Source organism: Microcebus murinus, chromosome 10, assembly GCF_040939455.1.
Source record: "Microcebus murinus isolate Inina chromosome 10, M.murinus_Inina_mat1.0, whole genome shotgun sequence".
Classification (NCBI taxonomy): Eukaryota; Metazoa; Chordata; class Mammalia; order Primates; family Cheirogaleidae; genus Microcebus; species Microcebus murinus.
The window spans coordinates 95,859,012-95,884,956 of record NC_134113.1 but is presented as its reverse complement, the minus strand read 5'-3'; the positions used below and the strand labels follow the sequence as shown (position 1 = coordinate 95,884,956).

The following is a 25,945-nucleotide window of genomic DNA, read 5'->3' as shown; positions in this document are numbered from 1 at the left end:
TCTCTCTCTCTCTCTTTTTAAAGACAAGGTCTCACTCTGTTACCCAGGCTGAAGTGCATGGTGTGATCACAGCTCACTGCAGCCTCCGGCCCCTGGACTCCAGTGATCCTCCCATCTTAGCCAGCCTCCCCCGAGTAGCTGGGACTACAGGTGCACACCACCATGCCTGGCAAATATTTTAAAATTTTTTTGTAGAGACTGGGTCTTGCTATGTTGCCTAGGCTAGTCTTGAACTCCTGGCCTCAAACAATCCTCCCACGTAGGCCCCCCAAAGAGCTGGCATGAGCCTCTGGGCCCAGCAGATATCCTCATTCGTTAAGTATGCCTGAACAGCCCTACACCCAGGGGTGGGAAGCATCTCCAGAGCTCACTGCATTCAGGGGCTCCAGACTGTTTTTAATCACAAAATATCTACATTTATGAGAAATTGGACTCTGGACAATAACAATGGTGGCTAATGTTCATGAAGAGTCTATGTGTGCAAGCACTGGTTTTTACCTACTGTATACTCATCACCCACTTCTCAGAACACTCCTGTGAGCTAGGTGTTATCGTCATCAAACCTACTTTTAAATGGAAACATTGGGCCTGGCTGACTTTGAGCACCAAGCCCAGAGTCCAGTGTGCAGCAGGGTTAGGACCGGACTCAGTGGTCTGACATCAGACCCACTCCTTAACCACACTTAGCCTATGTTGCTCAGGGAAGTTTGGTGGCGCTTATTCTGCAACCTAGTCTTTGACTGATTGTACCTGAGGAAAAAATACTCCCTTCAAAGGTGAGGAGGATAGTCCAGAGATAAAAGGAATGAAAGAAACCTAATCCAGAAAACATTGTCCTCACACTAAATAAAATAGAAAACAAAATAGTCATGTCTCTGAAATACGTCTCTAAGATTAAAAGTCTAGCAAAATGGCCTGAAGAACTCTGTGAGCAAGTTTCCGTGGAATCCAGCCTGGAAAACCCATGTGATCCTGGTTTCCCCTTGCAGACAAGACTGCATCAGTATCAGCTGAATTGTGGACTGAATCAATATCAATAGAAACCCGGATTGTTGAAGAACGGTCCTAGTCTCCAGACTTGTTCCTCCCTCTAGGTGCTTAATAAATGTTTGATGAATGAATGAAGATGTGAATGAGTCCACTGTGTTTCCTTAGCCTTATGATCTCCTTTCTGCACTTGCTGCCCATGTACCCAAGGGAAACAGAGTTCACATGGCCCAGGACTTTGCAACTGCTCCCAATGGCCTGATGAGAAATACAAACTCTTCTGGTCTCCAGGTTTCACCACTAACCCCAGGTCTATATCTGAACCCTCCCTACCCAAACACTACCATTTGCTTTTCTTTGTCAACAGTTACTCATGAGACTTTTTGTAATTGCTAGTCCTTTTCCTTGGAATGCTATTCCTTGCTCTTGTCACTGATACGTAGATCTTCAGAACCAGAAGGGACCTCGGGCTTTGTTAAGATAACCTCCTACCTAAAGCTGGAAATCTCAGGACATCCCTGATCCACCATCGACCAAGCTCGGCTTTGAAAATGACCCTTCATTTGCCTCATAAAGTTGTTATTACAAACTTATCTCTGCTAAGAAACTTTCCCTCATTAATTAATAGGTGCATCCATCCATTCATTCACTTATCCTTGTTCATCAGACACACTGAGTGCCTGTTATATGCCAGGAAATGTGCTAGACTCTGGAGGATATGAAAAGATGAATAAGCCATGGCCCCCACTCACTGCTCTTTAGACTCTAGTAGACGGGGTCTGCCGAGGAACAGATGTGTGAGCAATTTTCCCACAGTCCAGTAAGATGTCCCAGTGTGTGTACCAAACACATACTGTCTTCTGTCTTCTAGGACAGAAGAGCAAATACGTAATGATTCCTCCCAGCAGGAACTGGGGCTTGGCATGGGAAGACGTCACTAAGGATGAGTCTGGAATATTTGGGTCGACAAAGTAGAATTGTGTGGCTCAAGGGTGATAATTCTTTCACAACACATGACTTCAGGATACTGAATAATTTGTGCTCAGTAGAGGGTAGTGCAGGATACATTGCCCACAGCTGAGTGAATTGGTCTAATCCTTTCAATTAGCAATTTGGGAAAACGAATCAAGAGCCATGCAATAACCATACCTTAGTTCAACTAATCATACCTGTGCGACTCAAGCTTGATGAAATAATAATAAATGTGGAAAACATTATGTACACAAAGACAGTGTGTAATAGAGCACTAGAACCGGGGGAGATACTATGGCGCACTATTAGGATTATCATACTGCTATTCATTGTGAATATTGTGTGAGAACTTAGAAATAATTACTTAATGCTAAAGGAAAAAAGAAATAAGTGGGAGGGGCTACATGACAGCTGACTAGGAGCATCTGGTACTTGGCTCCTCCACAGAGAGCCAAGACAGTGAGGAGATAATCACACTTAAATAGATCATCTAACACAGAAAACTGGCATTCAACAGAGAAACAGCAGGAAACACCCCAGGCAAGGAAGGACGGGGAAGCTAGGATGCCTGCTCAGCCAGGATGAGGTGGGAGCCTGGAGTGGTGCCCCAGTGTGGGGAAGGGAAGTGCAAGTCACCTAGTGATCCACACTACTACTGTGGACTCCTGCAAGCCTAGTCTCAGGAGAGCCACCAGAGCCCTGCAGGCCCCCAGACTAACATCGGGAGCTGCCTGGAGACCACAGGATGTCACTGTTCCAGAGAGGAAGCTCACGCTGACTCCCTCCACCCCAGCCCTAAGCAGCTGCAGTGTGGTGCCATTTTGAGAGCCCAGCCCCCACCAGACTACATCCTGCCCTGGGGCCCAACAGCCCCTGCATCTCCACATCCCTGGAGTCCCACTGACATCCCTATAGCCACCTATAGCCACCACTGTGGTTGGCTACTGCCATCAGGGCTAACGTATGAGCCATTGGCAAAGCTGTCAGACACTTGTACATGCCCTGAAAACAAAGGCCTTGACTCATAGCTGCTGCCACTGTGGGCTACTGCTGCTGAGACCAACGCACAAGCAAAGCATGTGCTCCCTGGCCGCCTGCATGTGGAGGCTGCCACTGAAGGCAACATTGCCCTCCCCAGCAGTAGAACTGCAGCACAGCCACTGCCATCTCCACCTGAGCATTCCATGGGCATTCTAGGGACCATCCTGCCCCCACCTACCACAGCAAGCACGCACATGCACCATGGGAGGCTGGAGGACAGGTATGCCTGCCCCAGCTCTACGTGTCCCATTACTTAACCACTCTTCCCAGGGTCCTGAGGTTGGGCCCACCCACTCTGCTGCTACCATCACAGCTGAAACACACACATACACACACCACAGCTGCAGACCTGAGGACTTGCTCCTCAAACTCATTGCAGCCACTGCCAACATCGGTGTGGACCACTTGGGATCCTGAGGGTTGTCTGGTCACCACTACTGCCATCACCCCCATCACACTCACTGCTCAGAGTCCCAAGAACCTTCCTACCTTCCTGGCCCACTGCTGCCACTACCAGCACCAAAGCAAGCCACATGGAGGCCCAAGAATTGGCCCCTCGGACCCACTAACACCAGTGCCAATGTATGCCACCCTGGGGCCCAAGGATAGGCCCATCTGGCATCCTCAACCTCAGCAAAATTTCCCCACAGCTTCCACTAACAATTGCACCCTAAGGCACTGAGGAACTCACAAATAGTGGTGTCTGTGATTTCCCATCTTTTATAGCCAAAGAAATCAGAGACTACACTACTACATGCACCCAGAATCAAAGCCAAAGTGCCCTACTCAATCAACCCATAGATATATCTTCAGGAAAGTCTTCCCCTACAAAAGCAAATTCAAAATATTGGAAGAAGCGGTATTACACTGATGCTCAGATATCAATGTAAGGGCACAAGAAACATGAAAAAGCAAAGATATAGGACATGTCCAAAGGAACACAATGATTCTCCAGCAACAGATTCCAATAAAAGATATTTATGAAATACCAGAAAAATTATTCAAAGTAATGATATTAAAGAAGGTCAGTGGGATACAAGAGAATACAGGAAAACAATATAAAGAAATCAGAAAGACACTTCAGGACATAAATGAGAAATTTACCAAAGAAATAGATATCATTAAAAAGAACCAAACAGAAATTCTGGAACTGAAGAATTCATTCAATGAAATACAAAATACATTTGATAGTTTCAAAAATAGATCAAACAGAAGAAAGAATTTCAAAACTTGAAGACAGGTCTTCTGAAATAACCAGTCAGACAAAAACAAAGAATAAAGATTTAAAAGAATGAACAAAGCCTACATGACACATAGGACACTATAAAGTAACCAAGTATTTGAATTTTGGCAAAGAGAAAATGAAAGGAATAGAAAACCTATTTAACAAAATAATAGCTAACAACTTTCCAAGTCTAGTAAGAGATTTAGACATCCAGAAACAGGAACCTCAGAGATTCCAAAATAGATATAATTCAAAAATATCTTCTCCATGACATATTATAGTCAAACTGTTTAAAGTCAAAGGTGAAGAGAATTCTCAAAACAGCAAGAGAAAAGTATCTAGTCACTTGTAAGAGATCCCCCACCCCATAAGAATAACAGCAGATTTCTTAGAGGAAATTCTTTAAAAGCCAGGAGAAAATGGGATTATTCAAAGTGCTGACAAAAAAAAAAAAAATGTCATGCAAGGACATTATACCCAACATTATCCTTCATAAATTAAGGAGAAAAAAAATCTTTTTCACAAAAGCAAAAGCTGAGGGAATATATCACCCCTAGATGAGCCATGCAAGGAGTGTTTAAGGGAGACCTATAGCTGGAAGCTAAAAGGATGATACCTATCATCATGTTAACACACAAAAGAATAAAACCCACTGGTAGAACAAATATTCGCATAAGGAAGAAAAAGGACTAAAATGTTACTGCTACAGAAAACCACCAAACCACAATCATACACAATAAAAGAGAAAGAAAAGAAAAAAGAATACACAAAACAACTAGAAATCAGTTAATAAAATGACAGGAATAAGCCCTCACATATCATTAATAACTTTCAATGTCAACAGATTAAACTTTCAACTTAAAAAATATAGGCTTTCTGAATGAATAAAAAAACATTAACCAACTATATGCTGCCTACAAGAAACTCATGTCATCTGTAAAGACATGCAGGTTGAAAGTAAAGGGATGGAAAAAGATATTTCATGCTAACAGAAACCCAAAGGGAGAAAGAGTAGCTATACGTAGATAAAATAGGCTTTAATTTAAAAACAGTAAAAAGAGACAAAAAAAGGTTATTATATAATGATAATGAGATCAATTCAGCAAGAGAATATAAGAATTCTAAGCATATATGCACCACATATATATAGCACAAAATACACTGGAGCACCCACATATATATAGCAAATATTATTGGAGATATAGCAAATATTAAGAGAGATAGACTCCAGTACAATCATAGTTGGGAACATCAACAGCCCACTCTCAGCATTAGATAATTTAGACAGAAATCTGACAAAGAAATATTCCACTTAAACTGCACATTAGACCAAATGGACTTAACAGACATTTACAGAACATTTCATCTAACAGAATACATATTCTCAGAATACATATTCTCTCATCAGCACATGAAACATTCTCCAGGATAGACCATATGTTAGGGCACAAGCCAAGTCTCAACAAATTTTTAAAAATTGAAATCATATCAAGTATCTTTGCAGACCACAATGGGATAAAACTAGAAATCAATAAGAAGAGGAACTTTGGAAACTGTACAAACACATGGAAATTAAACAATGGGCTTCTTAATGATTACTAGGCCAAGGAAGAAATTAAGTAGGAAATTTTTAAAAATACTTAAAACAAATAAAAATTGAAAAACAACATACCAAAACCTATGGGATATAATAAAAGCAATGCTAGGAGAGAAGTTTATAGCAATAAACACCTACATCAAAAAATTAGAAAAATGTCAAATAAACAATCTATTAATGCACCTTAAGAAACTAGAAAAGTAAGAAGAAACCAAACCCCAAATTAGTAGAAAGAAAGAAATAATAAAGATCAGAGCATAACTAAACAAAATAGAGATTAAAAAATACAAAGGATCAACAAAACAAAAAGTTGGTTTTTTGAAGAGATAAATGAAATCAACAAACCACTATCTGTGGACTAACAAAATAAAAAATAAAGAAGACCCTAATAAACAAAATCAGAACAGAAAAAGGAGACATTACAACTGATACCACAGAAATACAAAAGATCATCAGAGACTACTATGAACAACTATACACTAACAAACTAGAAAACCTGGAGGACATGGATAAATTCCTATATACATACAATCTACCAAAATTGAATCAAGAAGAAATAGAAAACCTGAACAGGCCAAAAAAGAGTAATGAGATTGAATCATTAATAAAAAGTCTCTTGGCAAGAAAAAGTCCAGGACTGTATGGCTTCGCTGCTGAATTCTACCAAACTTTCAAAAAAGAATTAACATCAATTCTCTTCAAACTATTCCAAAATGTTGAAGAGGAGGCAATTATTCCTCATTCTACGAGGCCAGCCTTACCCTGATATCAAAACCATACAAGGATGCAACAAAAAAAGAAAACAATATACCTGATGAACTTAGGTATATACCAATATACCTGATGAACTTAGACACGGAAATCCTCAACAAAATACTAGCAAACTGAATCCAACAGCACATCAAAAGGATTATATGCCATAATCAAATAGGATTTATCCCAGGGATGTAAGGATAGTTCCACATAAACAAATCAATAAATGTGATATATCAAATTAACAGAATAAAGGACAAAAACCATATGATCATCTCAATATACACAGAAACAGCATTGATAAAATTCAACAACCCTTCATGATAAAAACTCTCGACAAATTAGGAATATAAGAAACATACTTCAGCTTAATAAAGGTTATACATGATAAATCAAAGCTAATATCATACTGAATGGGGAAAAGCTGAAAGCCTCTAAGAATTGGAATAAGACAAGTATACCCACTTTCACCACACCTATTCAACATAGTACTAGAAGTCCTAGCCAAAGCAATCAGGCAGGAGAAGGAAATCAGAGACATCCAAATTGGGAAAGAGAAAGTCAAATTGTCCTTCCTTGCTGACAATAATGATCTTATATTTATAAGATCTTATATATATATATATATATATATATATATATATATATATATAATCTTATCTAATTTAGAAAAATCTAAATACTCCACCAAAAATCTCCTAGATCTGATAAATTCAGTGAAGTTATAGGATACAAAATCAACATACAAAAATCAGTAGTGTTTTTATACACCAATGATAAACTAGCTGAGAAAGAAATCAAGAAGGCAATCCCATTTACAATAGCTACAAAAAAAAAAAAAAAAGTAGGGATTAACTTAACCAAGGAAATGAAAGACCTCTGCAAGGAAAACTATAAAACTGATGAAGAAACTATAAAACTTTCTTCTGATGAAAGAAATTGAAGAGGACACAAAAAAATGGAATAACATCCTATGCTCATGGATCACAAGAATTAATATTGTTAAAATGACCATCCTGCCCAAAGTAATCTGAAGATTCAATGCAATCCCAATCAAAATACCAATGTCACTTTTCATAGAAATAGAAAAAAATCCTAAAAGTCATATGGAACCAAAAAGCCAGAATAAATAACCAAAGTAATTCTCAGCAAAAAGGGCAAAGCTGGAGGCATCACACTACTTGACTTCAAAATATATTACAAGGCTATAGAAACCAAACGAGCATGATATTGGTATAAAAACAGACACATAGACCAATGGAACGGAGTAGAGAACCCAGAAATAAAGCCACATATTTACACCCAACTCAATTTTGACAGAAGCATTAGGAATATACATTAAGGAAAGGACACCCTGTTCAATAAATGGAGCTAGGAAAATTGGATATCCATATGCAGAAGAATGGACCCATGTCTCTCACCACAGATAAAAATCAACTCAAGATGGATGAATTAAACACTTTAATGTAAGACCTGAAACTATAAACATACTAGAAGAAAACCTAGGAAAAACTCTTCTGGACTTTCATCTAGTCAAAGATTTTATGGGTGAGGCCTCAAAAGTACAGGGAACAAAAACAAAAATAGACAAATGAGACTATATTAAACTAAAAGACTTCTACACGGCAAATGAAACAATCAACAGAGAGAAGAGATAACCTGTTGAATGAGAGTAGATATTCTCAAACTATTCATCTGACAAGGGACTAATATTCTGAATGTGTAAGGAACCCAAACAACTCAGCATTAAATAAAAACAATTCCATTAAAAGGCGGGCAAAGGACACAAATAACATTTCTCAAAAGAAGACAAACAAATGGCCAACAGTTATATGAAAAAAATGCTCAACATTACTAATCATCAGGAAAATGTAAACCAAAACCACAGAGAGATATCATCTTACCCCAGTTAGAATGGCAATTATCAAAAAGACAAAAAATAACAAATGCTGGTGAGGATACAGAGAAAAAGGAACTCCTATATACTGTTGGTGGGAATGTAAATTACTACAGCCATTATGGATAACAGTACAGATATTTCTCAAAAACCTACAAACAGAACTACCATGTGATCCAGCAATTCCACTACTTGGTATTTATCCAAAGGAAAAGAAATATATATATATCAGAGGAATACTTTCACTTGCATGTTTATTAAAGCACTAGTCACAATAGCAAAGGTATGAAATCAACCTAGTGTCCACCAATGGATGAATGAATGAAGAAAATGTGATACCTATACATAATGGAATACTATTTGGCCACAAAAAATAATGAAATCATGTCATTTTCAGCAAGATGGATGGAACTGGAGGTCATTATATTAAGTAAAATAAGTCAGGCATGGAAAGACAAATATCACATGTTCTCACATGTATGTTGGAGCTGAAAAAGTTGCTCCCATGGAGGTAGAGGGTAGAATGACAGATAATGGAGCTTGGGAAGGGTATGTGTGTGTGGGTGGGGGTGAAGAGAGGTTGGTTACTGGTCAGAAACATATAGTTAGATAGGAGGAATATGTTTTACTGTTCAATAGCAGTATAGGGTGACTATAGTTACCAATAACATATTGTATGTTTCAAAATAGCTAGAAGAGAGGACTTGAAATGTTCTCAACACATAGAAATGATAAGTACTACAGGTGACAGACACCCCAAATAAACTGACTTGATCATCAGTCTATGAAGTAACAAAATATGACATATAACCCATAAATAGGTAAAACTATTATGCATCAATTAAAAAAACAAAAAAGAGAAACATGATCACGACTTTATTTTTAAATTCATATACATAGAAAAGGGTCTAAGAAATAGCACCAAAATGATAAAGAAAGTAGAACTTGAATGAGAGAAGTTCTAGAAGGCAGATTCCCATCTTTTCTCTGTTTTCAAACTTTCTGGTATATGGTTATTTTATTCATTGTAAGTAGTTAGGTTTTTCATTTGTGTTTGGTTTTGTTTTTTATATTGCAGAGATCATCAAGTCTTCTAGTTCTTTATTTTTTTCCTCTTCTCATTACTTTGTAAGTTCTCAAGTTTAAACACATAGTGGATGTTATATTCAATGACACAGTGGCTAATAAAGTAGAGCATATTTCTCCATACTCTGCCTTCCTCCGGCCTCAGGACCATTAAGAGAAACAATACTTGACACTTAATATGTGCTTTTGTGTGCTAGATACTCTTGTAAGCACTTCAGAGATATCAATTCATTAATTGCTCACAAGAATTCCATGAGGTAGGTGTTATTGTCTTTTTTTTATAGCAAAGCAAATCAAGACACATAAAGATTAGCTTCTTATCCAAGGTTATCCAGTTAGTCAGTCACAGAGCTGGGATTTGAACCCAAGGAGTATGGCTCAAGAGTCTCTGCTCTTAGTCACTCAAAAGAGGGAGCTTTGAAAGAGCCAGCTAGCTGGACAGATAGGTTGGCAGGCATGTAAAACCCAGTGGTGGGGGGCACTGTGGTTGGAGGGTATAGGTAGAGAGACAGAGCTCACAGATTCCTAATGTAAGCCCCTGCCCAAAAGGAAGCCTCAATCCCTGGCAGCAATTTCTCTCTTTCTGAATGAGAGAATGGCAGATGTAGAATGGTATCTGAAATATGAGTGATCACCTCTGTGTAAATATCTGGTTCAGCGTTAGGGATTAGAAGTAGCACTTAGCTCAACATGAAAAGCATAAGTGAGCTGTGTGCTTCCATAAACTGTGTCTCAGTTTTTTCTTTGCCTATTGTTCCTAAAGCAGACATAATGTTTGCTTCTCCTAAGGTGAATTGATTTAGATTACAAAGCTCTGGCTTTGCCTAGAATTTTAGACACCCCAAGGCTAGAACAGAATTTTCATGGCCGTCTAATCTAGACCCTGCCCATTCTTCCACCCCTAACATGCATACACAAATTCTTATAACAAAATAGGATAAATATCCATTAGAAATAATGAGTGAAGGACCAGGTGCACAGAAAGGCATTGATACCCCCCTATTAAAAGTGACTAACCAAAGGGAGCAGGAGCCATTATGTAAACACAATGATGGGTATGATGATATTAAGTATTGAATTAAATATCAAGTGATTCTTTCACTTGATATTTAATTTGATTGATGTTTCTCAAAGATCTGTATCTTAAGTAAATGTTTAGAGGCTATATCTGGGCTCTTGATCTCTGGTATCCCATGCTTTTAATTCATTAGTTCCAAGTCTAGGAAAGAGGCTTCTCAACCATCCATCCCAATAGAAGTCAGGATTATTCTCAAGTAGCCAAGAATTCAAAGGCAGCTAGTCTAAGATACTTCTTATAATGGAAACTCAGACTTCTAAGGAACTTCTGAAATGACTGTGTTCTATCAGCCTGTACTGATATGCATTCCTGCCTTCAAGCCTTACTCAAAAGAATCAGAGGCTCTGCAACTAGAAATCTGCCTCTCACCCTCTATACAAAACATCTCCAACTTTTTTGCTGAAAAGCTGACATCTTATCCAGCCCTACTTGATCAGAGTGGGGGAGTCACCTATATTCTCCAGGTAAAAGATGTATATATCCTTGACTCAACGGTCATAGGACTACTTTACTCTTCTTTCATGGAAACTATTCTTAAATTTCATATTTCACCATTTCCCTTTCACCTTTGTCAATGATAGAAACCATGGGAAAAGACATGGGAGACCAAACTGATGAAAAGAGGAAACCCAAGGAGAAGAGGACATCATCCATCAAATTGGTGACAGAGCTACCTATGGTTCTCATTCCAGGGCTCCTTCTGCTCCACTTTTCTCAATTTTCGTGTGGTACAGAAGGGGACATTGAGTAGCCATGAAGCTCACAAAGGAGCCCTAGTCTTTTTCCCAATGTTCTCCCTGCCCCACCTCCCCACAGGCACCTTGTCTGCACCCACCACCAGGGTAAAGATCATGGGTTCTTACTCATTTCCATGTATTCTGGAGTCAGTCCAGTGTATGGTTCCAAGCTGTAGTCTAGGTCCCACTGCTCTGGATGTTTTGAATGGGCAGAGTCTGTTTCTCCAGGTTCTGTCTCATCTTTCAGCTTCCGAAATAGTTTCTTCAGCTTCCTAGAAAAGAAGTGAAGCAGGCATCAAAAATTTCTGAAGAACAGGGTTAGTTTTGCAGACAGAAAGGAGAAAAAAATAAAGTTTTGATACTAAAGCCATCTCTGATCCAAGAACAAGTAGAGAGACACTACGGATACTATTTTTCTCCCAAAGATAACCAAAGGAGGTCCTTTATCAAGATAATAAAAGATTCACCCCACAAAGGATCAGGTTTCTGTTGTTGGAGTATAGGAATGCTACTGATGTCTGTACATTGATTTTGTAACCTGAGACTTTGCTGAATTTGTTTATCAATTCCAGTGGTCTCATGGCAGAATCTTTGTCATTTTCTAGATATAAGGTCATATTGTCAGCAAAGAGTGATAGTTTGACCTCTTGTGCCCCCATTTGATGCCCTTGATTTCCTTGTCTTGTCTGATTGCTCTGGCTAGGACTTCCAGTACTATGTTGAATAGAAGTGGTAACAGAGGGAAATCTTGTCTGGTTCTAGATCTAAGTGGGAATTCTTTCAATTTTTCCCCATTCAGTATGACATTGGCTGTGGGTTTGTCAGATATGGTTTCTATAATTTTTAGGCAAGTCCCATCTATGCCTATTTTGTTAAGTGTTCTTATCATAAAAGGCTGCTGAATTTTGTTGAATGCTTTTTCTGAGTCTATCAAGGGGATAATATGGTCTTTGTTTTTGCTTCTATTTATGTGGTGAATTACATTTATAGATTTGTTGAACCATCTATAAATGTCGAACCATCCCTGCATCTCTGGAATGAAGCCCACTTGGTCATGATGGATTATTTTTTGATAAGTACCTGAATTCAGTTTGATAGGATTTTATTGAGAATTTTTGCATCTATATTCATAAGGGATATTGGTCTGTAGTTTTCTTTTTTTGTTGTGTCCTTTCCTGGTTTTGGTATCAGGGTGATGTTGGCTTCATAAAATGCATTGGGAGGATTCCTTCCTTCTCGATGTTGTGGAAAATTTCTGCAGAATAGGCACCAATTCTTCTTTGTAGGACTGGTAAAAGTTAGGTATGAAACCATCTGGTCTGGGACTTTTTTCTTTTAGGAAAGTTTTTTCTTGCTGCTTCAATTTCAGTACTTGATATTTGTCAGTTCAGGAATTCTATTTCTTCCTGATAGAGACTAGGGAGGCTGTGTGTTTCTAATAATTTGTCCATTTCCTCCACCTTTTCAAGTCAAACTGAGAACCAAGTCAAAGACTCAATACCCTTCACAATAGCAACAAAGAAAATAAAATAGCTAGGAATATAATTAAGGAAGTAAAAGACCTCTACAGGGAAAATTACAAAACATTGAGGAAGGAAATAGGAGAGGACATAAACAGGTGGAAAACCATACCATGCTCATGGGTTGGCAGAATCAACATTGTTAAAATGTCTGTGCTACTCAAAGTGATCTACAGATTCAATACAATCCCTAGAAATAATAATTCTACACTTCGTATGGAACCAGAGAAGACCTCATATAGCAAAATCAATCTTAAACAAAAAGAACAAATTGGGAGGCATCAATTTACCAGACTTCAAGCTATGCTATAAGGCTATAGTAACTAAAACAACGTGGTATTTGCACAAGAACAGAGATACAGACCAATGGAACAGAACTGAGAATCCAGATATAAAATCATCCTCATGTAGCCATCTAATCTTTGAAAAAGCAGACAAAAATATACACTGGTGAAAAGAATCGTTATTCAATAAATGGTGCTGGGAAAATTGGATAGCCACATGTAGAGAACTGAAACAGGATCTGTACCTATCACCTCTCACAAAAATCAACTCATGGCGGATAACAGACTTAAACCTAAGGCATGAAACTATAAGAATTCTAGAAGAAAATGTTGGAAAAACTCTCATAGACATTGGCCTAGGGAAAGAATTTACGAAGAAGACCACATAGGTAATCACAGCAAACAAATAAATAAATGGGACCTGATCAAATTTAAAAGCTTCTGCAGATCCAAGGAAACTATCATTAGAGCAAAAAGGCAACCTACAGATGGGAGAAAATATTCACTTGCTATACATCCACTATAGGGCTGATAACTAGAATCTATATAGAACTTAAGAAAATCAACAAGAAAAAAATCAAACAATCCTATCAAAAAGTGGGCACAGGATATGAACAAAAACTTTTGAAAAGAAGATAGACTAATGGTCAACAACATATGAAAAAATGCTCAACATCTCTAATTGTCAGGGAAATGGAAATAAAAACCACAATGAGATATCACCTAGCTCCAGTGAGAATGGCCTGTATCATAAAGTCCCAAAACAATAAATGTTGGCATGGATGTGGAGAGATAGAAACACTCATGCACTGCTGGTGAGACTGCAAACTAGTACAACCTCTACAGAAAGTAATATGGAGATATCTCAAAAAGCTACAAGTAGAACTACCATTTGACCCAGCAATTCCATTACTGGGCATCTACCCAAAGGAACAGAAGACATTCTATAAAAAAGACATCTGCACTAGAACGTTTATAGCAGCATAATTCGCAATTGCAAAGATGTGGAAACCTAAGTGCCCATCAATACATTATTGGATTAATAAAATGTGGTATATGTATATCATGGAGTTCTACTCAGCCACAAAAAACAATAGTGATCTAGTACCTCTTGTATCCTCTTGTATCTATCCTGGATAGAGCTGGAGCCCAGTCTACTAAGTGAAGTCTCACAAGAATGGAAAAACAAGCACCATATATACTCACCATCAAATTGGTATTAACTGATTTAATTGACCAACACCTAAGTACACATATATAGTAGTAACGTTCATCAAGTGTTTGGTAGGTGGGAGGGGGAGAAGAGGATGGGTATATTCACACCTAATGGGTTCAGTGTGCACCATCTGGGGGATGGACACACTTGAAGCTCTGCTTTGACTCAGGTGGGGCAAAGGCAATATATGTAATCTAAACATTTGTATCTCCGTACTATGCTGAAATAAAAAAAATTTTAAATATTTTTTAAAAAGGATCAGGTTTCTTTAAATCCAAAAAAACCCCATTAATTCTTCTTGCTGTTTGAAAAGCAACAACAGAGTTGACTTTTTCTGTCAAAGGCTGAGACGGAGCCAGGCTTATTGTCCAACAGGTGATCTATCCACCCTCTTCATGGAAAGCAAAGGGATGGGTGTCCGGAAAGTAGTAGAAAGATTCTCTTCTCCCGGGCCAAACATTCTTTGGGTCTCAATAACATCAATAGCATCATCTTGCCATTAAAGCCAAGCTAATCATTGCTCATCACTACTATGGACTGAATTGTGACTGTATTTGGAGATAGGACTTATAGGAATTAATTAAGATTAAATGAAATCAAAAGGGTAGAGTCCTATTCCAATAGGATTGGTGACCTTACAGCAAGAGGGAGAGGGAGAGGGAGAGGGAGAGGGAGAGGGAGAGGGAGAGGGAGAGGGAGAGGGAGAGGGAGAGGGAGAGGGAGAGGGAGAGGGAGAGGGAGAGGAGGAGACAAGGAGAGGGGGGAAAGAGGGAGAGACAGAGAAATATCTAACCACCAAATGAGGACACAGAGAGAAGGCAGCTACCTATAAGCCAGGAAAAGAGCCTTCGCCAGAAACTCAACTCTGTTAGACCTTGATCTAGAACTTTCCAGCCTCTAGAACTATGAAAAAATAAACTTCTATTGATAAAGTCACCCAATCTTTGGTATTTTGTTATGGGAGCTTGAGTAGACTAAGACAACTACAGTCAGGATTTTTTATCTAGAATAAGATGATAATGGTCCAAGTTCTCAAGGTTGATATCAGGATTAAGTGAATCAATGTTTATAAGGTCCTCAGCACAATATCTAGACATACTGAGCATTGAATCATTGAATGATAGGTATTATTATTTTTAATATTAAATGATAAAATATGCCTGAGGTGTAGTCTTTTCAAATTTCATTGATACACTATGTACAGAGAATGAAAATAGGTGAAGGAGCAAGGTGCCAATTTCACTAACCTATCTAAGAGAATGTTTCTAGGAGATAGTTGGGAGAAGTGACAGCAGAACAGTCAGAATCATAGACTTGAAGATAAGATTTTAAAGGGGATTTTGAAATCCATGTTTCATCCACATGCAGGAATCAATTCTCCTCCCTACAACATTCTTCACCCAAGACCATGCAACGCCTGGGTAAGAATTTCCAGAGGATCACCCTTGATATAATTGGCCAACTCATTCTATCATTTGAAAGTGTTTTTAACAGTTAGAAAAAATCTAATGGTTCAAAATAACACTGTGATCAGTGTCTGGTCTGATCATTTGCCATCAGGAGGATGTAGAATAGTGTAGTAGTTAAAAATCTAATCTTTGGTGTCAGGAAATGGTTATGTAAAACCAAGTTTTATAATTCACCAACTACATTTTCTGGGGCAAGTTATTAAAACTCTGTAAGATTTAGTTTTCTTATCTTTAAAATGAAGAAATAAATATTAACTTTATCATAGTATCCATTAAAAGAGATAATCTAACTAACATGCTTAATTTAGGGCTTGGTACATGCCAAGAGCTCAAGCATTCCCACTTAGACTTGGGAGCAGACAAGGTTGCCCACTATTTCCACTTCTATTCAACATAGTGCTGGAAATCCTTGCCAGAGCAATCAAACAAGATGGGGGAATGAAGGGTATCCAAAGGGCAGCAGAAGAGGTCAAATTTTCACTCTTCACTGATGATATGATATTATATCTAGAAAACTCTGAAGATCTTGCCAAGACACTCCTGGAATTGATAATGAATTTAGCAAAGTCTCATGATAAAAAATCAATGCACACAAATCAGTAGCTTTCATATATACCAATAACAGTCAAGACAAAATTCAAATAAAAGACACAACACCTTTCACAATAGCATCAAAGAAAATTAAATATTTAAGAATATATTTAACTAAGGAGGTGAGAGACCTATAGAGGGAGAACTATGAAACACTGAGAAAAGAAACTGCAGAGGATCTAATCACATGGAAAACCCCACCATGCTCATGGATTGGCAGAATCAATATTGTTAACATTTCTATGCTACCTAAAGTGACCTATAGAAGCAATTTAATCCCTATCAAAATACCGACATCATTTTTTGCAGATTTAGAAAAAATAACTCTATGCTTCATATGGAAGAACCCCAATAGCCTAAGCAACCTTAAGCAAAAAGAACAAATTGGGATGCATCGATCCACCAGCCTTCAAGCTATATTACAAGGTTATAACAAACAAAACAGCGTGGTGTTGGCACAAGAACAGAGATATAGACCATTGGAAGAGGACTGAGAACCCAGATATAAAACCATCCTCATATTGTCATCTGATCTTTGACAAGGCAGACAAAAATATATGCTGGAGTAAAGAATCCCTATTCATTAAATGGTACTGGGAAAATTGGATAGCCACAGCGGAAGAATGAAACTGGATCTGCACCTCTCACCACACACAAAAACTAACTCACAATGGATAAGAGATTTAAACCTAAAAGATGAAACCATAAGAATTCTAGAAAAAATGTTGGGAAAACTCATAGACATCAGCCAAGGCAAAGAATTTATGAAGAAGATCCCCAAAGCAATCACAGTAGCAACAAAAATAAATAAATGGGACCTGATCAAACTAAAAAGCTTCTTCACAGCCAAGGAAAGTATCATTAGAGTGAATAGACAACCTACATAATGGGAGAAAATATTTTGCATGCTAAACATGATAAAAGGCTGATAACTAGAATCTATATAGAACTTAGGAAAATGAGCAGAAAAAAAATCAAACAACCCCATTAAAAATTGGGCAAAGGACATGAAAAAAAACTTTTCAAAAGAAGACAGACTAATGGCCAATAAACATAACGAAAAAATGCTCAACATCTCCATCAGGAAAATATAAATCAAAACCACAATGAGATATCACGTAATTCCAGTGAGAATGGCCTTTATCCAAAAGTCCCAAAACAGCAAATGTTGGTGTGAATCCTGAGACATAGAAACACTCACACAGTTCTGGTGGGACTGCAAATTAATGCAACATCTATGGAAAGTAACATGGAGATACCTCAAAGAACTAAAAATAGAACTACCATTTGATCCAGCAATCCCACTACTGGGCATCTACCGAAAGGAAAAAAAGTCATTCTATAATAAAGACATCTGCACTTAAATGTTTATAGCAGCACAATTCACAATTGCAAAGATGTGGAAACAACCCAAGTGCCCATCAATACATGAGTGGATTAATAAAATGTGGTATATGTATACCATGGAGTACTACTCAGCCACAAAAACAATGGTGATTTAGCACCTCTTGTATTATCCTAGATGGAGCTAGAGCCCGTTCTTTGAAGTGAAGTATCATAAGAATGGAAAAACAAGCACCATGTGTACTCACCATCAAATTGGTACTAAATGATCGACACTTAGGTGCAAATATGGAAGTAATATTCACTGGGTACTGGGCAGGTGGGAAGGGGTGGGGAGGATAGGTAAATTCACAACTAAAGGATGCAGAGTGCACTGTCTGGGTGATAGACATGCTTGTAGCTCTGGTTTGGATGGTTCAAAGGCAATATATGCAACCAAAATGTTTGTACCCCCATAATATTCTGAAATTTTTTTAAAAAAAGCAAAAATACCCCAAAAAATAAATAAAAAGAATTCATTAAGGACATACAGAACTAATTATTATGTAATAAATTATTTTGTTTGACAGTTATACCAATGGTATATTTACAACGCTCTGTTCTATCCTGGCGGGTCAATTAGCTTTGTTGGGGTCTGAACAGCTATGAATTTTCTATTCTAATGGATAGTTCAATATGTGATTTCTGCAGAACTAATAGTGTAAAGGGATTCTTCAAATATCCAGGTGTTATTGCCCACTTGTAACAAATAAAACTTGTACCAAAGTAAAAAAAAAACCCAAAAAACAAAAAACTATGCTATTAAGAAATAGAGAAAAACTAGATGGAACCTAAAGATTCTGAAGCCAAATAGTGTGTTCCAGTTGAGGCCCTGCCTGTGAGTCAGCACAGAAGGAGAGGATGAAGGAAAAAAACAAAAGACAGAAAAGAACAGAAGGAAGGAAATAAGGGAGAGTGAAGAGGTCCAGACCCAGAAATCCAATTGAGACTTTTCCTCCAGCTACAGAAATCAGAAAACTTGGGAAAATCCTAAGTAAAGAACAATTAGTGGCTTTGATTATACATGAAAAATTGAACACAAGCATACATCACTATCCACTTCCAAAATGCCACTAAAATAACAGTGAATGAAAAACAAAATGTATAAATCCACAGGTTAATAAAAATAGTCATGAATATAGTGGTATGTGAGGCAGGATAATGAATATCTTGGAAGACGGACAGTGTATGGCAGAATTAGCAAAGCTGTGGCAGTTGAATAGCAAGTGTCCACAGTGAAAGGTGGCATTGAGAAGCAAGACAACTTACTCTGCAAAATCTCAGACAGGCTCAGGAGTTGGAGGCACCAGACATCCTAACAGGGGGTAGTGATCGGTCAAAGTTCTACTTAGGGAACAATAGACCCTAATGTCTTTGCGCCCACAATGCCCAAGTGACTAGCACTTTCCAATACCAACAGGAGCAGGAAGTTTATCCTGAAGAGAAAATGACTGAAGGAAATTCTAGGTCTGACATAAATTCAATAGAATGATAGAAGATAAAAATCAATAAATTCTCTCAGGAAAAAATTAGAACAAAAGACAAAAAAATGGACAATAGGAAAGAAAAGATAAAAAAATTGATCTAGGAACTCTAACATTTAATCAGAAAAGGAAGAAAGAGAAAATGGGGAGGAAGAAAATACAAAATAAATATAAGGAAACATCCCAGAGGTGAAGATCATGTATTTTCTGATTGGAAGAACCCACTCAGCATAGTGATGAAAAAAAGACCTCCATCAAAGCACACATCATGAGATTTCAGAACCCTAGGGATAATGAAAAGTATTCTAAGATCTGCACACATCTTCCAGGTCCAGAGGGACAAACATAGATCCTCCTCCACTCATTGAAAATCAAAAATATATTACAATTTTTAACATGAGCCCTTGATACTAGAAGACTCTGGGGAAATGTATTTAACCACTTCAGTATGAGCATTGACTACAGTTGATAGCCACAGATGAAGGTGCACAGCCGAGCATCAACTTTAGCCAACAGCCATGATATGACTTTTCTAATTTTTCATTTATCAAATAAAATTGTGAACATTTAAAAATAATGTAATAAGAATATATATGTATATGTTATCTATTCTGACTTACATTACAAGTAAAGCTGTCTGTAAAGTAAAACAAGCTTTCAGTGCTTTAAAGCCTTCCTTGTCACACAAGAGCAAAATGGATTCGTCATCAATGCACAGCACAGACTGTCGTGCAGACTATGAGTGCTGGCTGTGGGCAAGGTTTCGTGGCCGGTGAGTGCTGTACCGAAGTGGCTAACATCCAGAAGGCAAATAACTTTCAGCATGGGATTTTATACCCAGCCAAACTATAATGAAGTGCAAAGGCAGAATAAAGGCATTTTTTAAACACACAGTTTTTCAAAAAAAGTTAACATTGCATGCATCCCTTCTTACAAAGTTCCTTGAGGATGAATTTCACCAACCAAGGGTATAAAGCAAGGAAGAAAACAAACAGAATCCAGAAAACAGAGACTCCATCAGCAAAAGAAGGTATTGGGGCTAATTCAGATTGATAGCTCTATGGAAGTTTTAGTGAACAAACAGTTCTGATTTGAGCAGGAAAATGGAAGGTTCCTAGAAGATGGTCTCTAAGAAAAAAATAAATATAACTAATAAGACATCTGATGTGTTTGATTAGGAATTCTAGTTGGAAAAAGGGGCATTTAAATGAGTGTTGCCAATAATGTGATGAGTATTATGAAGGGAGAAGTTTAAGTGAGGATGAGAACATGAAATATAGAATCCTAACCTGGCTGAGACATGGAAGTCCTCCCTGAGGAAGAGATGTGTAAACCAGGACTAACCAGCAAAAGATGATAGAAGAAGAGTGAGAAAGATGGAGAGTGGTATGAGGAGTGAAAGTGTTATTCTAGACAGAGGGAATTATGTATGCAGCCATAGGCAAGTGTGAGAATGGCTCATAGAAAGCAGAGTTCAAAATGCCTGGCGCAGAGAGTACAAGACAGAAAGTGATGAAGGATAAGACTTGGAAGGTCATGTAAGCTCATGGCATTGAAGGCCTCGCACACCATTTTATGCAGTGGTTCAGGTGAGCTCACGGTAGCAGAGGCTAGGGTTATAGGAGATGTGAAGAGAAGTAGATATATTGGAGACGTGCTTAGGAGGTAGAATTAAAAAGATGGTGTGGGCTTGTCCATGAAAGGGGAAGGAGAATGAGGAATCAAGGATGATTCTCCTTGGTACTAGCACACTTTGCTCAGATAGGGTACACTACAAAAGAGGCAGTTTTGATGATGATAAGGAGGAGGAGGAAGAGGAGGAGGAGAAGAGGTTGTTCTGGGCACATTGAGATGGAGGAACCACGAGACAACCAAGCAGAGGTGTCTAGCAGGCCGTCGTGTGTATGTGCCCAGAGCCCTGCAAACAGCCTGGGCTGGGGAGGGCAGCTGAAGCCCCAGCCATGGACGTCAGCTGTGGATAGAGCAGAGCGGCAGGAGAAGCAACAGTGAGGAGATGCAGTAGAGCAGGAAGGGCCTTCAAAGGACAAGGAAGGGCAACTGCGAGGCTGTGTGGCAGAGAAGGCAAGGGCAGAAGCGGGACCTTGACTTTGTGTCAAGGACCGGCCAAGTGTGAGTAGGTCCAAAAAGATAAGGGAGAAAAATCCACAAATAGTTCTTATGAACTCATCATTCCCAGAAGTTTCCCCCTGGATATCTCAGTGACCATTAAAAAGATTAATAAAGAAAGTTCCTCCAGAGCGGAATCTAACAGGAACCCTGCAAGTTGTATAACATACAGATGGGCTTTTGGAAAATTTCAGATTATGATTCCAACCGTGTGATGCACTCACTCGTTAAAATAACTCCTTTGATGTTATCCCCTTGTTTTTTTCACTTGCTATTTTCCCGTCCCTTTTTAATGTCAAGTCTTAGAAACTGTCCGGAAGGCTCAGTGCTTTTCCTCGGCCTGAGCCTCTCGGGCTCACCCAGGACCGTGGTGATTGTCTGTCACACCTGGGCCTCCCTGCAGCAGGAGTCTGGCCCCTGGCAGTTCCCTACAGACCTTTAGCCTCGTTAAAGAAGGCAGACCTAGCCCTAAACGGGCCAAAGATGAGGAACACATCGACCTCTGAGCCGTGTGTTCCTTTTCCTGACACCTGACGAGTTTCAAATTTGTTCCTTAAACTTTCGCTTCGTGGCCAGATCCCACTGTATTTGGGTAGAACACAGACCTCCTGTGATGGCTTTGCAGAGAGACTGTTTTACATCTTGAAATCTTGAAATGTAACATTTATCACATTTACCAAAAGAAAGCAGAAAGTTTATGAAACCTTACTAGCTATGTCCAGGGGTATATTTAACAGCTATTCTGGGGTATGATCTGGTGCTTTTAAGCAAGGATAGGAACAGAGAGGGATTTTGGCATGGATGCATCTGTCTGTCTGCTGTCTGCTCTGTCCATCCCAAAGCATGCCCTGGAGACAATCTGGCACATGAGAAAGGTGGTAATCACCCTTTCAAAACAAAGTCCATCTCTCTGAACAAGAGGAGGCCCATTTCCAGTTGTTCTTCAATGTACACTGGAGCTGAATTTGAGACGGAATCAAAGTGAGGGTTTGGGTTGTCGTGTGGCACGTTGCAGGAGCACCGGGCAGTTGGATCCCAAGTCCACTTTGCACAAACACACATGGGAAAGGCCAGGTGTGGGGGGATGAGGGAAATTCCCAGCCACGGACGCAGATAATAAACAGCACGAGATCAGATTCTGCCACGCTGCGCATCACGCCTGAAGCTGTCTCAGAAGGACACGCCTATGAGCATATTCCGGGGCCTGTCATGTTTGAAACCAGCCGGCTCCTCTCTGGAAAGCATCTGTCACAACTGTGCCAGTCCCCGAGAGCGCAGGGCTCTGTGGGTGGGGAGCGTCCGAGGCCGGATCACGCAACCAAGTTTTATCTATTATCATGGCATTAGTCGCGGAGCTGCCTCTGGAGTGCAGATACCCCAGTTTTACTGCCTCCCTTTGTAGCATTTTGTTTTCCATCTCCAGGTCTCTGGGGAGCAAAGGCGGGCGGAGTTGCTGCCTGGGGGAGGTGCGTGGACTCAGCAGGGCTTTCACGGTGGCCCCACCTGGGGCAGAGGTAGAGGCAGCAGAGCACAGGACACTCCCGGAAGGTCTCCACCCTTGGCCCTACCTCTCATTGGAGCACCTGGGGAAAGAGTTATTTCCTTTTCTGCCCTCATTTCGTCCCCCTGGTCACAGTGGAGGAGAAAACCCCAGCCCGCCACTGGTGTGCCTTTGACAACCGAGGCCAGCTCGCCTTCCTTTCTCACAAAGAGGACGCAGATCTTAGGCTAAGAGCCCTGGGCAGGATACAATGTCACTGCTTGTTTTGTTCTGTTTTTGTTGTATTTCTTTTCACTATCATTTGCTAAGTATTGTAACTGATGGTGTTAGTTTTCCAATTTCAGAAATGTTAAGGATTTAAGTTAAAAAAGTGAACTAGTTCAGAGAAAACTAATATGCAAAGAGCTGTCTGGGTAGATATGTCGGGGAAATTTCAGAGTTGGTTCATGCATGACTGAAAATTGGGAAACAATTTCTTATTTAAGAAGCCTGCTGGACTGTAAGGTTCTTAAGGCCGTCGAAATTGTGTTATTTTTTCAATACACATACACACACACACACACACACACACACACACAGAATCTCATGAGAATGCTGTACCCTTAGGGAGAGAAAGAAATGATACCTGACTACCTGGCCTACTGATAAAGGTCAATTACATAGTCTTAAACATTAACAATTTTTCTTCGGAAGAATATTGGAAAATTGCTTTCAGAGGTAGAGGATGAACCAAAGATGATGAATCTTATAACTGTGCATCGTTATCATATAGTTTACCCCAAATATTCTTATCCAACACCATCACCTGCCTAACTTTCCAGACTTGCTTCTGTTTAGAAAAATCAAATATGACCTTTAAGATGAATACTTATCTCCCTTGGGGAAAGAATTCATTATAAGCTCTGAGGTATACAAGAGCTGTGCTGCGAACCAAAAGCCATTGAGCCAGGAACAGAAGAGAAAAATACCATTCCTGAGTTGGTCTCTCCGGGTCACTCCTTGGGATTGACACTTTCAGAGCCTTCCCCCTAAACATAAAAGCCGATGCCACATGGAAAAAATTGGTTTTTCCACGTTGGATGGAAATCTTTCTAGATCACACAGTGAGTATATTGTAAAGCTTAGGTTTGAAACCAGATCTGTTGGACCATCAACTCTCTGCCCTACAGGGATATGTTAAAGACCACTGGGTCTAATTTTTATAGTTTACATGACTCCTTCCTCACTGTAAGACTCAACTGTCATTTCTCTTTTGACTGTGAAAGAATTTTTTTTTCTTATTTTGCATTTCTCGCCTGTGTCATACATAAGACTAATGGAGGGATCTAATTTATTGAAGCCCACTCTAATTTATTGAGAGTGGGCTCCGAGTAGGGAGCAGAAGATTTAATAATCATAATCATAGTGATTTCATGCAGCCAAACTCAAAATAGAACTTTGGAGATGGAGGATCGTGGCATTTGGTAGAAGTTTTGCTCCATGGCCCTGAATCCAACTACATAATTATGTTGTCTGTGTCTTTTAGCAGAATAGAAACGGGAATGAGGAAACATCTTTTGAAACTGGAGTGACTTATATTTGGAATTGGCAGGGACCAGCTTCATTCGCTGGAGGAGAGGGTCATGGGGTGTCAGAGCTGAAAGGCACCTTAGAGATGATGTTAGTGCATCAGGTCCATCAAGCGATGAAGACAATAAGACTTAAAGAAGGGGCTTGTCCACAGGTCTATGAGTTACTCTGCAATTGCCATTGATTAAAGTGTGGCACAGTTTTAAACATACACGGTATTAAATGCACATCAATCATAAACAAGAAAATTTAGCCTTCAAAGCAAATAACCATGTGTTATTTTCATCTGTTATGGAGTGGATGAAGTTGGTGGGTGGGGAACATGCCAATGTGCTGCCCAAACATATGCCTGGGTTCTTGTTTCTCTTACACTCAATGAAAGGCTTCTGGGTCCAGATAGAATGGGCAAAGTGGTAGAGCAGATGTCCAGGGGCAAAAATATGGGCATCTCGTGCCCATTAGTTGTAAACAATTTTATCCCCAACAGAATCATAATGTTCTGGAAGGGCAGGTGTCTTCCCCAGATGTTTGAAGGGGATGAAGACTTGCCTTTGTAGCAGTTGAGGAGGGGCTGGCCTTGTGGCTTCAAAGGGGCCAGATGTGGCTTTGGCACCATCTGTACATTCTCCGGATGTTTGTCCATAATAAATGTGGTCCCTGCGATGGTAAGCTCCCAGAGAACAAGAACCATCAGCTTCCCTAGGTCTGCCTGACCACCAGTGAGTGGCCTGCAGTCCGGAGGCAGGAAGGTGGGGTGAGGCACCCGGACACCAATGCTCCCCCCAGTCCTGCTCCAAGAAAAGCGCTCACCCAGGTGCCCCCTGAGGTTGTGCCGGCACATGCGCAGAAACCCCCATGTGTTCTGCCTACAGGGCAGCCTGTGGGGAGGCCTCTCCGAGCACGGGGAGCACAGCGCTGCACGCAGCATTGAGAATCTCATTCCTTCAAGCAGCGCCCTCATTAAACAGGGTGTTCTTGCCAAGCAAGTTAAATTTTCCCCATCATAATTTTAGCTCTATAAATGTATTTCTGAGGAAAACTAAAGAACAGCTTTCTCTGGGGACCTTTTAGATGTTCCAACACCCCCTGGAAGTGGTGGCTCTGGTATAATTTTACATGGAAAAGGGGGTTGGACCATACAATTCTCTAATGGTTCCATTGAGCCCAAGGAACCTAAGACTCCACAATCCTTAAATAGATTTAGAGGGATTCTGGGCTCTTGCCCTTGCCATGTCCCAAGACCCTGCTCAGGGAACTGCCATCTCATTGAGCCTTAGCTCACCAACTATGGCACCACCTAGGTCTTGAGGTGTTTGTGATAAGACCAGAGTCAGTCTGTTTTGTGTAGAAAAACAAATATATGCACACACACACATACACACACACATATATATATACACATATTATATATATATATATACATATTAG

General features: G+C 39.5%; 1 protein-coding gene across 1 annotated transcript in view; it reads right to left on the bottom strand.

The window, feature by feature from the left end:
* Positions 1-25,945, bottom strand: part of LOC142873424 (anoctamin-2) — a 57,533-nt gene that overhangs the window by 29,628 nt on the left and 1,960 nt on the right. The window contains exon 2 of the mRNA XM_076007746.1: positions 11,500-11,645. Coding sequence (XP_075863861.1) covers positions 11,500-11,645 — 146 coding nt within the window. The remainder of the gene's footprint in view (positions 1-11,499; positions 11,646-25,945) is intronic.